The sequence below is a fragment of the Camelina sativa genome, chromosome 18 (genome assembly GCF_000633955.1).
Source record: "Camelina sativa cultivar DH55 chromosome 18, Cs, whole genome shotgun sequence".
Lineage (NCBI taxonomy): Eukaryota > Viridiplantae > Streptophyta > Magnoliopsida > Brassicales > Brassicaceae > Camelina > Camelina sativa.
Window position 1 is genome coordinate 19,945,660 of NC_025702.1, and position 15,115 is coordinate 19,960,774.

General features: G+C 36.2%; 2 protein-coding genes and 1 pseudogene across 5 annotated transcripts; all 3 read left to right on the top strand.

Annotated features, from left to right (window-relative positions):
- On the top strand, positions 1,584-4,261 carry LOC104762763 (annotated as a pseudogene).
- LOC104744225 (protein CROWDED NUCLEI 4) lies at positions 4,599-9,204 on the top strand. 4 transcript variants are annotated; one of them, XM_010486118.2, is made up of 10 exons: positions 4,599-4,983; positions 5,312-5,521; positions 5,609-5,862; positions 5,958-6,228; positions 6,334-6,417; positions 6,529-8,234; positions 8,329-8,548; positions 8,635-8,740; positions 8,831-8,880; positions 8,972-9,204. In XM_010486118.2, the coding sequence occupies exons 1-8, from the start codon at positions 4,780-4,782 to the stop codon at positions 8,674-8,676; spliced, it is 2,991 nt and encodes a 996-aa protein (XP_010484420.1). In that variant the 5' UTR covers positions 4,599-4,779; the 3' UTR covers positions 8,677-8,740; positions 8,831-8,880; positions 8,972-9,204. The 4 variants fall into 4 exon arrangements, with proteins under 4 accessions (XP_010484420.1, XP_019095768.1, XP_010484419.1 ...); XM_019240223.1 differs by having other exon boundaries at positions 8,834-8,880; XM_010486117.2 differs by having other exon boundaries at positions 8,831-9,204.
- Positions 9,417-12,020, top strand: LOC104762765 (branched-chain-amino-acid aminotransferase 5, chloroplastic). Its single transcript, XM_010486119.2, has 9 exons — positions 9,417-9,662; positions 9,760-10,035; positions 10,340-10,516; positions 10,622-10,753; positions 10,838-10,936; positions 11,026-11,142; positions 11,238-11,333; positions 11,505-11,617; positions 11,705-12,020. Exons 1-9 carry the CDS (start codon positions 9,528-9,530, stop codon positions 11,820-11,822), a joined length of 1,263 nt encoding a protein of 420 aa, XP_010484421.1. The 5' UTR covers positions 9,417-9,527; the 3' UTR covers positions 11,823-12,020.

Here is a 15,115-nt window from a genome sequence, read left to right on the forward strand (position 1 = left end):
CTCATAACAAAATTCGCTCAAATAAAAACGTGGGTGATTAAAACATATATCTCTCAAACAACTATTTCAAAGTTGAGTTTATAGGTATGTTGCTAAGACTAAGACAAATGAGCATTTATCGAGAAGCCATTTTATAATTAGTTTTTCCATTTTTAGTCTGAATGAAATAATTTTTGGTTGTTGTGTGTCATACTGAATTCCAAAATTTTATTTTAATAATCAAACTTGTGAGAAAGAAATAATAACTTAAAAATAAAATAAAAATAAAGATATATAGAGAAGTTTTTCTTGAACAAAAACGTATAAATAAGTTTTATATTCTCTGTTAGTGGTAAAATTTCTCCGAGGGTTGGCAAAATTTCAATATCTCTACTAAACTTTTCATCTCTTTTATTAGATATCATTAACTCATTTCCTTTTCAAAAGACGAATATATATTAAAATAGCAAGTGTGATTCACCATCCACCAAATGTGATCTTCTAATTGGTGATTTCGACAATTTAATTGATGGATTTGAATAAATATACTTACTAATAATGTATGTAATTTGATATACACTACTATGAATAATTTGATTTTGTATTGATCCAGGTCCTTGCTCTAGGCTCAAATATACATCTATTAGTGAAGGGGCACGGCTTTCGATTTGACGTCGTAGTGTACTGGTTAGGGGCGTGTAAGTGTAAGAATGGGGCATGGTTCGACCCGTTAATGGGCTTAAACTTTTTTTATAGTTTGCTTTAGGCATCACATCAATATGTATTGGGCCCGGCCGGTTTAAAGAAACTTTACATGTTAAATTGTTGACAACTATACTTTTTAGTGGTAAAACATAGAGTAAGAGTGTTCTTATCAACTAGTATATTATCTATTTTGGTATCAACTAGTGTATATATTCTATTGATCATACTCAATAGGAATTTGTGTTTATATATTAAATACATAAATTATAAAATACACACCTTCGTACTATACTACAAAATATATCACTAAAAAATATGACTCTTATAATATATATTTTATAAACATGCAAGTCTGATTCGATCACTTAATTATTTGGTTCAAATTGGAATACGTACGTACATTGAATACTTCTAACATTCTCGATGACCAAGTCTATCACATGTAATCAAAGTACAAAATAATTGGTTTTCACTTTTCACTTGATTTCCTGATTGATTATCTTATAAAGATGTTTTTAACCATTGATTTCCAGATTTATAAGTAAGACTAAAGTGATTTCCAAAGAATAGTTTTTATGTAAACAGTTTTGATTTAACGAAAATTATACAAAATAGTTTTAAGGAAAATTTAAATGGGAAATTTCAAAAAACTAACCAAAATTGAATTGCGTTTATAAAATTGGATTATAAATTCAGTTTGGTTCGGTTTGAGTTTGGGTTTGGTATCAAAAGATTACAATTAAATAAATAGGATTGAGTTTGGTTTATTCGGTATACCGTTTTGGATTAATATGATAATTTGGTTCAATGTCGGTTTGATGGGATTTTTTGGTTCGGTTTTATGTCCATCCTTTAGTGACAGTAACTGAGTAAAATGTATCAGTAAAGCTTTGCAATTTTGTAGCTGGTGAACAAAAAGCATTCAAAGTGGGAGAGAGAGAGAGAGAGAGTCATGGCGAACCATTTTTGCTTGCTTCTTCTGATCATCACTTTTGTTTCCGTCATCACTCTGTCTTCTTCTTTCAAGCTTTTACCTCGATTCCCTCGCTACAATATCCAGAACCAAGCCAGAATCAAGCCGTTCCGGGGAGATCGAAACGAGTACCGATACGAGACCAAGTTCTTCTCTCAGCAGCTTGACCACTTCAGCTTCGCCGATCTTCCCAAATTCCCGCAGTGCTACCTTATTAATTCAGATCACTGGCTTGGTGCCTCTTCGCTCGCGCCTATCTTCCTCTACTGCGGCAACGAAGGTGATATTGAATGGTTTGCTAGAAATTCTGGATTCATTTGGGACATCGCTCCTAAGCTTGTTTGGTGCCTTGCTTGTTTTCCCAGAGGTTCGTTTTTGTGTGTTTCTCTCCTCTTTGATTTCCCCAAAAGAAAAGAAATTAGCAATTCGTTACTGATTTTAGGGGTTTTTGGTATAGCATAGGTATTATGGAGAGTCGATGCCTTATGGAAGCAGGGATGAAGCTTACAAGAACGCTACCACTTTATCTTATCTCACAACTGAGCAAGCTCTCGCTGATTTTGCTGTTTTTGTGACTGATTTCAAACGCAACTTGTCTGCTGAAGCATGCCCAGTTGTGTTGTTTGGTGGATCATATGGTGGAAGTAAGTAAGGAATCATATAGAATGTTTTTGTGTTGGTGGAATGAGAACGCTTTTGGATGAGATTATTTATTTTGTTTTTGTTGTTTACTGATATACAACAGTGTTAGCAGCATGGATGAGGCTGAAGTATCCTCACATTGCAATAGGAGCTTTAGCTTCTTCAGCTCCAATTCTTCAGTTTGAAGATATTGTTCCTCCTGAGACGTTTTATGACATTGCATCAAATGATTTCAAGGTTAGTCAGTTGGCTTTATTATGTCTTTCTCGTTTCATATCGTGATTGTGTTATTGGTTGTGATTGTTGTAGCGTGAGAGTATTAGCTGCTTCAACACTATTAAGAACTCATGGGATGCAATAATAGCTGAGGGTCAGAAGGAGAATGGCCTTCAGCAGTTGACGAAAACTTTCCACTTTTGTAGGTAAACAAATAAATCGGAGTTAGTGTGCGCTTGCAAAGCGTACTAAATAGTAATACTGTAATGGTTTGTTGCTCTATCTTCAGGGTGTTGAACAGTACTGATGACCTTTCAGACTGGCTGGACTCTGCTTATAGTTATTTGGCAATGGTGGACTATCCATATCCTGCTGACTTCATGATGCCTTTGCCTGGGCATCCCATTAGAGAGGTATATTTTCAGAAGTTACACTTTATGATTTTCCAATGATATTTTCCCCAAACCATATCATTGGATTGTCATCATTTGATTATCTTTCTGTAGGTCTGCAGAAAAATTGGCGGTGCAAATAGTGATGCTAGCATCCTAGATCGTATATATGCAGGAGTAAGTGTGTACTACAATTGCACTGGGGATGTTGACTGCTTCGAGTTGGATGATGATCCTCATGGTTTGGATGGATGGGACTGGCAGGTATGAAGAACAATTACCTTTCTTTGTCATTCTTTTTGCGATAATTGTCAGTGAATCTACCACTTAATCACTTTTCATTATCTGTTTACAATAGGCGTGCACGGAGATGGTAATGCCCATGTCTAGTAGCCAAGAAAACAGCATGTTTCCAGCTGATGGTTTCAATTACTCTTCGTACAAAGAGGAATGCTGGAACACATTCCGAGTCAATCCAAGACCCAAATGGGCCACAACAGAGTTCGGTGGACTTGTAAGACATCTTTTTGATAAACTCAAGATTCTTTCTATGCCATCATCTGAATCTTTACCCTCACTCTGGGTCTAATGTAAAAAGGACATAGAGACCACACTGAAGTCGTTTGGAAGTAACATCATTTTCTCAAATGGTCTGTTAGATCCTTGGAGTGGTGGGAGGTAAGTACATTACTCCTTTTACCTCAGATCCGAGACCTATTTTACAAAAGAGATCTCGTAATAGGATGAATGATTGACTCGTAAAAATGCAGTGTTCTCAAGAACTTATCGGATACCATTGTTGCTCTTGTCACGAAAGAAGGTATAACCGTATAACTCAAAGCCTCAACAATCTCTCATGTAACTCGTATGTTCGTTCATTTGCATTGACTTTACCGTGTAATCATCATAGCAGTAGTCCACTTGTCATTAAATCCCATAAACCCACAATTCAAATCAATGCTATGAACTAGTTTGGTATATATCTATCTCAAATCATCCGATCTCTTTCAAAATCAGAAACAAGGTTGATGATAGCTTCTTTTTTTCTCAGGTGCACATCATTTGGATCTACGACCATCGACACCAGATGACCCAAAATGGCTTGTGGACCAGCGAGAAGCGGAGATACGGTTGATTCAAGGATGGATTGAAACTTATCGACTTGAAAAAGAAGCAAAGTTTTCTCTGTTAAAACGTTCTTGGTAGGAGAAGAATGTAAAGAATCGTCCCACGAAATTTGGAAGGTGCAAACTCACTAACCGATCCATTGGGTTTAATAAAAAAGATCCATGTAAGCTCTCTATGTTTTAACAAAAGAAAGACAAAATTAATAGTTATGAGTTGGCTGGCTATACACACAAAACACATCTGTCAAGTGAGTAAAGAAGTTCTTAAAGAATCATATCTTTTAAATATTAATTTTTCAGTGACATCTGGTTTGAAACTTTAAAGTGAAGGACAGAGTATGAGACAGTTATTAGTGGTTACGCTAGAAAAATCTAAAATTTAATTACCAACAGTCACGACTCTTTGGAAAATTGGAAAATTCAATTACCATATTAATCACTTTCTTTTAAACTAAATGGAAATTTTTGGTATTGGCCGCTAAAAACGAGGATGAAAAGGCTTTTAAACGCCAACGTTTTGAAGGTTTGACTGCTCGAATAAAAACCCCTTTTGACTAAATCGTCGACCTAAAAAAAAGAGAGAGACTAGACTTCTCTACGACGCACTGTCACAGAACCCTTCTTTGTTCTTGCGAGGGAGAGAGATAAAAAAAAAAAGTGAAAGAGACAAATCATCACCGTGCTTTTGATCGGAGATCGGAGGAATCTGGGTTAAATTTAAGTTTTTGTGTGGTTGAGAAAAACGATGGCAACTTCCAGTTCCGAACGATTCCCGATAACGCCGGCGGCTACTAAATTGATGATTACGCCTAATTCTAGGGTTTTGAAAAGCCCTCTAACTGAAGAAGTCATGTGGAAGCGTCTCAAGGAAGCTGGTTTTGATGAACAATCAATCAAGGAGAGAGATAAAGCTGCCCTAATTGCTTATATAGCCAAGCTGGAATCTGAGGTTTGATTTTCGATACTTCTTTTAAAAAAAAAATTTCATTCTTTAGTTTGGTTGTAGCACTAGGTAGTAGTCTACGCGGGAACTCTATGAAACTGACTAAGGAGAGGGTTATAATTACTGGGATTAGCTTGTGCCCCTTTTAAGTTTGATTCGTCAGTCATATACGTTACACTCATGGGTCTGCAGTTATTGCTTTGCTTGTGGGAGTTTAAAAGTTTCGATTTTGTTTCATCTTTTGAGATTGTGATATTGGCCAGTTTTTATTCTATGTTGTGTGTTTGATCAGAAACCCTATTGGCATTGCTATATTGATCGCGTTCTCATGTAGGTTTATGATTACCAACACAACATGGGTCTTCTCCTTTTGGAGAAAAACGAATTGCTGTCGAAGTATGAGGAGGTTAAAGCCTCTGTGGATGAGGCCGACCTAGCACATAGGCGAGGTCAATCTGCATATGTCTCTGCCTTAGCTGAAGCAAAGAAACGAGAAGAGAGTTTGAAGAAGGATGTCGGGGTTGCGAAAAAGTGTATCTCTAGTGTAAGACCTCTTGACTTTGAGAGCCAGCAGAACTAGGTTATTTCTAGTCTGTTTTATTGATTTTGTTTGTTCTTTTTTTTTTCTCAGTTGGAGAAGACTTTGCATGAGATGCGTGCAGAATGTGCCGAGACGAAAGTTTCTGCTGAGAGTAGAATGTCTGAAGCTCATATTATGATTGAGGATGCCCTGAAGAAATTTGCAGATGCTGAAACAAAATTGCGCTCAGCAGAAACTTTACAAGCTGAAGCTAACCGTTATCACCGAATTGCAGAGAGGAAATTGAAGGAAGTTGAAAGTCGTGAAGATGATCTTTCTCGGCGTCTTGCATCTTTCAAGTCTGAGTAAGTCTTTCGTCTCAGTTAACTGGACTTTAGAACTTGGACTATTAAGTTGTGGTATTTAGGTGTTGAGTTGGTTCTTTCTTTACTTGGTTTAGATCTGAAGCGAAAGAGAACGAGATGATTATTGAGCGACGGACTTTAAATGAGAGGCGGACGAGCTTGCAGCAAGAGCAAGAAATGTTATTGGATGCACAAGTTTCACTAAATCAAAGAGAAGAGCACATATTTGCTAGATCCCAAGAATTAGCTGAACTTGATAAGGGGTTAGAGTCTGCAAAGCGTACATTTGAGGAGGAACGTAAAGTCTTCGTAGACGAAAAATCCAATCTGGAGATCGCACTAGCGTTGCTTGCTAAAAGAGAAGAGGTTTTTTATACACACATCTTTTATTTCTGGTTTTGCATGATACATCTTTTTAAAAAAATTCAGACAAGACAGTACTGTTTCATTTTGTTTTCCTTGCAAAAACAGGCCTTTTCTGAAAGGGAATCTTCACTACTTAAGAAGGAGCAAGACCTGCTTGTTGCTGAAGAAAAAATTGCGAGCAAGGAATCTGTGAGTTTACTTGTTCAATCCAACCAACCTTGTAGTTATCAGTCTTACTTTTAGTTTTGTGCTCATTTGTTTTCTGGATTTAATGAAAATGCTTTTAAACAATCAATACAGGAACTGATTCAGAACGTCTTAGCGAATCAAGAAGTTATCCTGAGGAAAAGAAAATCCGATGTGGAAGCAGAATTGGAACGTAAGAGCAAATTGGTGGATGATGAATTGGAGAGCAAGAGACGTGCTTGTGAATTAAGGGAGGTTGATATCAAGCAGAGGGAAGACCTAGTTGGTGAAAAGGAGCATGACTTGGAAGTTCAATCAAGAGCATTGGCAGAGAAAGAAAAGGATATAACAGAGAGGTCTTATACTCTTGATGAGAAAGAGAAGAATTTGATTGCTACAGAGGAAGGTAACAACCTTAAGACAACTCTTCTGGAGAATGAGAAGGAACGGCTTAGAAAATTGGACCTAGATCTGCAGCAGTCTTTGGTGTCATTAGAAGACAAGAGAAAACGTGTTGATTCTGCAACAGAAAAACTTGAAGCCTTGAAGAGTGAGACAAGCGAATTATCTACTTTGGAGATGAGACTCAAGGAGGAGTTAGATGATTTGAGGGCCCAAAAGCTTGAAATGTTTGCTGAAGCAGATAGATTGAAGGTGGAGAAAGCTAAATTTGAAGCTGAGTGGGAACACATTGATGTGAAAAGGGAAGAGTTAAGAAAAGAAGCAGAGTATATAACTCGTCAAAGGGAGGCTTTTTCACTGTATCTCAAGGACGAGCGTGATAACATCAAAGAGGAAAGAGATGCATTGAGAAATCAGCACAAACACGATGTGGATGCACTAAACCAAGAGCGAGAAGAATTCATGAATAAGATGGTGGAGGAGCATTCTGAGTGGCTTAACAAGGTACAAGGTGAGCGAGCTGATTTCTTGTTGGGAATTGAGATGCAGAAAAGAGAGTTGGAGTATTGCATCGGAACTAAACGAGAAGAATTGGAAAATGCTTCGAGGGAGAGAGAGAAGGCTTTTGAGCAAGAGAAGAAGTTGGAGGAGGAGCGCATAAAGTCTCTCAAGGAAACCGCCGAAATCGAGTTACAACATGTCCAAGTAGAACTGAAGAGGTTGGATGCTGAGAGGTTGGAAATTAAACTGGATCGTGAAAGAAGAGAGAGGGAGTGGGCTGAGTTAAAGGATTCGATTGAGGAGCTAAAGGTGCAAAGAGAAAAACTAGAGAAGCAAAGGCATATGCTTCAAGCTGAAAGAGAGGAAATCCGACATGAGATTGAAGAACTGAAGAAATTAGAGAATCTGAAAGTCGCTTTAGATGATATGTCAATGGCTAAAATGCAGCTGTCCAATTTAGAGCGTAGCTGGGAAAAGGTTTCTGCTTTGAAGCAGAAGGTTGTTTCTAGGGATGATGAACTAGAGTTGCAAAATGGAGTCAGCACTGTGAGTAATAGCGAAGATGGCTACAACTCTTCTATGGAAAGACAGAACGGTTCAACCCCTTCATCTGCCACTCCATTTTCATGGATAAAACGATACACTAATCTGATATTCAAGTCTTCTCCAGGGAAATCCTCCCGAATGCATCAACATGAAGAAGGAGGAGGATTGCCTTCAGAAATGTTGAAGCTAGATTCATCGAAAAGAGAAGAAAAGGCTTACACCGAGGGGATGTCTATTGCAGTAGAAAGACTTGAAGCAGGAAGGAAAAGAAGAGGTAATGCAGCTGGAAATGACGCTAGTGAACCAAGCAATAACAAGAAGAGGAAACATGACGTCACCCAAAAATCTTCTGATGAAGCTGATACCCAGAGGTAAAATCTGATACTATAATAGCAAATTTATACTATTTTTTCGTTCTTGTTTTTCTTTTACCAAAGGTTGGGTCTTGCATCTTGTAATTTTCAGTGTCATTTCAAGCCCTCAAAACGTGCCTGAAGACAAACATGAACTGCCATCAAGCCAAACCCAGATGCCAAGTGGTATGGTAGTCATCAGTGAGACCGTTAAGGTGACGACAGTAACCTGTGAGACAGAGGTGACCAACAAAGTCACAACCCTTGACTACTCAGAAAATCCTACTGAAGCAGGAATGGGAGAGGAGAAACCAGATAGTGATTGCGATCAGGTAGTATTTCATGAAAGTTTCTCATAGTTTTTTTCAACACACTTCAGAAGGAATGAATAATAATACCCCTTTGGCTTTTGTTGTAGACCGGGATAAACGCTTCCGATGATGGTGGTATTGAAACATGAGTGAACTTGACGAAGAAGAATAATGACTAAAGCTATGTAGGAAAAGGAGATATATGCATATAAGGTACTGCTACACAGTCTTTACCCCCACATGTGGTCTCAGAAAGTTTTAAAGTCGTTAACTGGAGTTGTTGTGTGTTGTCTGTTAATGCAGAAGGTCTATGAATCCTTTTGGGGGTTTGCTTGCTATTAGAGAAGATAACGGTATGTAAATGGATTTGATTGAGTTTTAAAACTCGATATCTGGATGTGATAATTATTGTCTATTTTAATAGTTTTTTTTGTGTGTTTTCAGATTTGAAGTGAGTAGTAGTGTGTTTGGTTAGGGAAAATAGGGTAGGAAAGAAGCGTATGGTTTCTACTTTCTTGTGTGTATTTTGAGAGAGGATATGAATGATTTGTGGGGGTTTCAAAACACTAAAAAGTTGAAATGAGAGTCGCGGGTTTTATTATTGTTTCTTGTATGGATGATGTGATAGCTCCTCATCCCCCATAACAATACTATTCTCTTCTCTTGTTTGTCTGTTACATAAGCTTATTTCCTCCATCAACGAAATTGGGCTGGACTGGTCCAGTCTTTAGGTTCGTTCATAGCCCAGCACACAGTTTCAATGGCTAGAATTAAAAACATGTTTATTGATAAGTTGGATGATCAAAAATTCCCTTTTATGGCTGATAATAGTGTTGGAAAAATTTGACAGAAAATGAGAAAATAGTACCTAATTTAACAAAGGGTAAAAAAGTAAAAAAGAGAGGGTGTCGTGATATATATAGCGAGTCCGCATCAGCGGCGCGAGTCAAAATAACGCAGTTGAGACAGTCAAAACTTAAAAAAGATCAACATCATCACAATGGAGAGAGGCGGCGTAGTCTCAGGAGGTTTTCACCAAAATTACATCCTATATCCTTCACGCGCCGCCGCTTTCACCACGCGCCTCCACTACCCTTTCTCCTCCATCAGAAACTCGCCGTCTTCCTCTCTCAGAGTAATTTCTATAAATAAAATCACTCAGTTTATTTTAAAACTAAGAATATATATATACCATCTCTTACATTTTTTTTTAAAAAAAAAATTCTTGGTAGATTCGCCACTCTCCTTGTTCCATCTCTTCCAGTTTCATCATTCATGAAGTTTCCCGTAATCGATGCGACGCCGTTTCCTCTAATTCTTACAGCACCGATGTGACTGAATTCGCCGAAATTGAAATTGATTGGGACAAGATCGATTTTGGTTTTAAACCTACGGATTACATGTACTCCATGAAATGTAGCCGTGGTGGTGATTTCTCTAATGGTCAATTGCAACCTTTTGGTAACATTGAGGTTAACCCTTCAGCTGCTGTCCTCAACTATGGCCAAGTATGTTTCTCTCTCATTCTCATGATTTGTTTGTTCTGTGGAGGGGGATTTTTTTTATCAGCTTCTTGACTTGGAATTTGTAATTGTGATCAACCTGAATTGCTCTGTTTAGTTTTAGTTTCTATAAAGCTTCTCTGTTACGTTAAGTAGCTTAGTTTCTCTACTTTTTGGACTTGATGTTTGAGAATTAGCAACAGGCCATGTGGTTTGGTAGTTGACATGTTCAAGTTCTGATACCTTGTTTTGTTATTTCTATATCACCGGCTTGATTGTATATATAGTGATACCTTGTTTTTTTTCTTAGGGTTTGTTTGAAGGTCTTAAGGCTTACAGAAAACAAGACGGCAATATACTCCTCTTCCGTCCCGAGGAGAACGCCATCCGAATGAGGAACGGTGCTGACAGAATGTGCATGCCTTCTCCAACCGTCCAACAGTTTGTTGAGGCTGTGAAAACAACTGTATTAGCAAATAAACGTTGGGTAATTGGATCACTCTCTCTCTTCTTATTCTTTTGAGAAAAAGGCTATTCAGGTGTTGTTGTGTTGCATCACTCAGCTATTGATTTTCTTTATTACTATATATAGATTCCACCTCCAGGTAAAGGATCATTATACATAAGGCCATTGCTAATGGGAACTGGAGCTGTTCTTGGCCTTGCTCCTGCTCCTGAATACACTTTCCTTATCTTCGTTTCTCCTGTCGGGAACTACTTCAAGGTTTTCTTTTTTTTGGCCTTCTCGTCTGATCCAATTTTCTATATTCATCATTTTGTTTTCCTGAGCCTTACGTATCTTTTGCAGGAAGGTGTGGCGCCGATCAACTTGATTGTTGAAAATGAATTCCATCGTGCAACTCCTGGCGGTACTGGAGGTGTTAAAACCATTGGTAATTATGCTGCAGTAAGTACATGCTCAAAGCTTTTTTTCAGTGTTCATTTTTCCTCTGTTATCAAAAAAAAGCCTAATATAAAAACCAATGTTTTTATTAGGTCTTGAAGGCACAGTCGATTGCGAAAGCTAAAGGGTACTCTGATGTTTTATATCTTGATTGCGTTCACAACAGATATCTCGAGGAGGTTTCATCTTGCAACATTTTCATTGTGAAGGTGATTAGATATCATCATTTGTTGGAACATCTCAGAAGCTTCTTACCCGGAAATGAGAACTCTTTGTTTACTTGTTGGGCTCTTCTTTTGTACAGGATAATGTGATCTCAACTCCTGAAATCAAAGGAACCATCTTGCCTGGAATTACCCGGAAGAGTATTATCGAAGTGGCTCGTAGCCTAGGTTTCAAGGTAATATCAAAATTCCCTTCTTCATAATTCTTGGCAACGTTCAGTATCAAGTAGGCCAGAAAACATAGGAATGCTATGCACTGCAAATACCTCATGGTTTGGTTTAAACTTTGGTTTAATTCGGTTTAAGGAATTTTGGTTCGGTTTAGGGTCCTAATTCTGATTTTTCAGGTGGAGGAACGAAATGTGACAGTTGATGAATTGGTAGAAGCGGATGAGGTTTTCTGCACAGGAACGGCTGTCGTTTTATCTCCGGTCGGAAGCATTACTTACAAAAGCCAAAGGTACAAAAACTTTTATCTCCCCATTTAACTAAAAAGCTAATGAAGCCGCAGAGTTTAAATGAAAACAAATTTTCCGATATCTGTTAGGTTTTCTTATGGAGAAGATGGTTTTGGAACTGTCTCGAAACAGCTGTACACTTCCTTGACTAGCCTCCAAATGGGTCTGACCGAAGATAACATGAACTGGACTGTTCAGTTGAGTTAAACCAGTCAAGAACATATTCATATATGTGGATTTGTATGTAGATACTAGATCATGCTTCAAGATTCTGATTCTTGAAACGATAAACAATAATCTTTGTCTTTAACATAGATAAAACAGGAAAAAGGTCAGTTCTAGCACGAATTAACATGCTATGCAAATTACGGTACCAGTCACATATAAATACACTCGTTGTTTTCATTTCCCAAACTTCATGGTTGAGTTCAGAATCTGGTCAGACTATAGAGTGTAAGTAATCTTATCACATCTTTGGAATTGTTTTCGAATTTAAAAGTGCATGTAGCTGTCTATGCATCACAAAGCTCATGGCGAAGAATTAAAAACATATTGCGTGTAATTGTGTAAAAATGAGAGAAGAGCTCGGCGCTGATTTGTGGCTTTTTATTTGCTTAATGAGTGACAGCTTCTCCATGCAACTTGACGTGTGTTTTCTTTTATTTATACAAATAATTACGTACTTGGTCACCCAACAATCTAAATCTAAACCCCACTATCTGTGTTTTTATGACCGACACATTTCCCTCCTATCCTGATTTAAAATCCTTATTAGTAATTTCTGACAACAATCTCCAAGCAAATCCAATACAATTGTGTTTCTAAGTTTTTCCGATTATTTAAAAAAGTTATATGCTACTACATATTTGATAGGATCTTATTAAGTTCGTTCAAGCTTCTAGCGACAAGAGGAGACGTAAAGCTTTATGTAAAAGGATGTCATGATTATCTCATGATTACGATATAATTATAACATGTTTTATATAAAAACTATTCTAAAGATTAGTGCATGTAACTAAAAGAGAGCGTACATTTGTCACGAGAGTCATATCATGAACTCACATTTTTTTTTCATCTCTTTAGAATGCTTCCAAAAAGTAAATGGATCCTACAAAAAGTATGAGAAAGAAGAAATAGAATCATAGAAGAGAGATAGATGCCTTGAGATATACTGTACATTGCATTGTGACCTTCTTCTTTTTTCCCCTTTACCTTTTGACTTACTATTCTTTTTCTTCCTTTTTACACTAATTTTTGTTTTTCAAGTTGTTTGTTTATGAATAATTGATTTCTAGTCAATCGTGTGTGTCTTATCATCTTTCTTTCTTTTCTACAAACTGATTCCATTTATACAATAAATAATATTTGATTCAAATTCGAAACCATATGTTTTGATCTCGGATATAGATTTCTAACGCCTTTGCTTTAATAACTGATTTTAAGAAAATAAAACATGATCTTAATGATACCAAACCCTGTAACACATTACTTGATATTTGTAAACACAATTTTTGGTTACTACGGAGAAATTAAGACAAGAAAGAATATATTTTTTGACATTTTAGCGTGATAAATTAAATGCCATGTATCTATTGCATGGTAAACTGGAAGTAACATTATAATAGCTCAGTAATACAAACCATTTATATGGGAATTTTGAAAAAGAAGGGTTGGCCTATATGATGCAAGACCAATTCCTGTTTCATACTAGTGTTGTTGAAATCTGAATACACTTTTTTCCCCTGTTGATTACCCTTAGCTTCAAAGTTCAAATTTACTTTAATTTTAACTTTTCCATAAACAAAGATATTTTTTTATCCATGACGATACATATTTTATTCCACAAAAACATATAAACAGTGACTAATACCTCAATAATTTGAAGACTTTTTATTACTTTACAAGTGCTTTGACTTTTAACCCTTTATTAACCATCACAAGACAAGTCAACCTTCATTAATTTCCCTCTAGAAGCCTTTTGGCTCATTTTGTTAAACACGAAAATTAACCAATTAAAAGTTACAGTTCACGTTTATTTGTTTTATGATTTACATATATTTCACTTGTTTTGCAAGGAACTAAATTATAGTAAACAATACACCCAAATTGACCAACTTATCTTACATAAAAGATTAAGAGAATACGTTTATACAAGAAGATCCAAAAACTGTGACGCCATTCTAATAAGAGGTATAGTGGGTTTTCTTGTTCCTTAATCTCAGCTGCCGTGGAAAAATAAGTCTAAGTATCAAATTTTATTGAATTAAATTATCATTGTTAGATTTATAATTAACATCCCTATCAAATCTTTGATTAAAATTTGATTTTGGGTCCATGGGACAGGCGTCATTAGGTACAAATTTTAATAGTGCATAATTACTAAGTGGCTTTATTTATCGATGCATTAAACAAACCCATCTATCAGATCAGTATTGTCACCGTGAGTTTGAAACTTTGTCATTTTTAATGTTATATCTTGCTATATATTTTACTACAAAATTTCCTGAAGGAGATTAATAATAAGATTAAGTCGTACGTACCTGATCAGAAAAGTTAGTGGTAAAATTTCTCCGAGGGTTGGCAAAATTTTGTTCACCAACCATAACGGAATTTACTCTCACAAATTTCAATATCTCTGCCTTTCTTTTCATCTCTTTTGGTATACACATATCATTAACTCCTTTCCTTTTCAAAAGACAAATCTATATTAAATAGCAAGTGATTCACCACCCACCAAATTTGATATTCTAATTGGTTGCATTTCTTTAGACAATTTAATTGATGGATTTGATAAATTATCTTATATATATTGATATACTATGAATAAGTTGATTAACTAGTATATTACATATTTTTTTGGGGTCCCTATATTATATTGATTGTACTGAATAGGAATTTGTGTGTATAAATTACATGACTTAGAAATTTTCTTAGTTATTTCACACATTTCCATCACCAAACATTCGAAGTATTTGTCTCTATCTCGACAACATATATAATACACATCTTTGTACTATACTACAAAATTATCACTAAAAAATATTGACTCTACAATACATATAAGTTGTAGAGTCACTAAAAAGCGTGTGGTCTTTTATATACATATCTACATGCAAGTCTAATTCAATCACTTATTGGTTCAAATTGGAATACATTGAATTGTTCTAACATTCTCGATGACCAACTCTACCACATGCATGTAATAAAAGTACACATAATCCGATAATCGGTCTTTCTTTCTTATTCGCGTAAGCTGCCATGCAAGTGGGGCTTCAAGCTTTCGCAAAATCTCATGTCATAAATATATGTATATTGTACTTACACATACACATATGAATATTAACTAAACCATATGTCGTTTCCTTTATTATCGAATTTAAAGTATATTGCATGCATGCTATTTAGATTATATATAAGAAATGTCGTTTTCGTAATCACACTCCTAAACTGCGGATCAGATATAATCACTAAGATTTAATAATATAAAAATATAATCCACT

Bases quoted from the DNA above. Each gene is read 5' to 3' on its own strand.
- LOC104744225 (XM_010486117.2), top strand. From the start codon at position 4,780: ATGGCAACTTCCAGTTCCGAACGATTCCCGATAACGCCGGCGGCTACT. The intron at 5,863-5,957 runs GTAAGTCTTTCG...TACTTGGTTTAG, and splicing joins CTTGCATCTTTCAAGTCTGA to ATCTGAAGCGAAAGAGAACG. The intron at 6,418-6,528 runs GTGAGTTTACTT...CAATCAATACAG, and splicing joins AAATTGCGAGCAAGGAATCT to GAACTGATTCAGAACGTCTT.
- LOC104762765 (XM_010486119.2), top strand. From the start codon at position 9,528: ATGGAGAGAGGCGGCGTAGTCTCAGGAGGTTTTCACCAAAATTACATC. The intron at 10,036-10,339 runs GTATGTTTCTCT...TTTTTTTCTTAG, and splicing joins CTGTCCTCAACTATGGCCAA to GGTTTGTTTGAAGGTCTTAA. The intron at 10,517-10,621 runs GTAATTGGATCA...TACTATATATAG, and splicing joins TATTAGCAAATAAACGTTGG to ATTCCACCTCCAGGTAAAGG.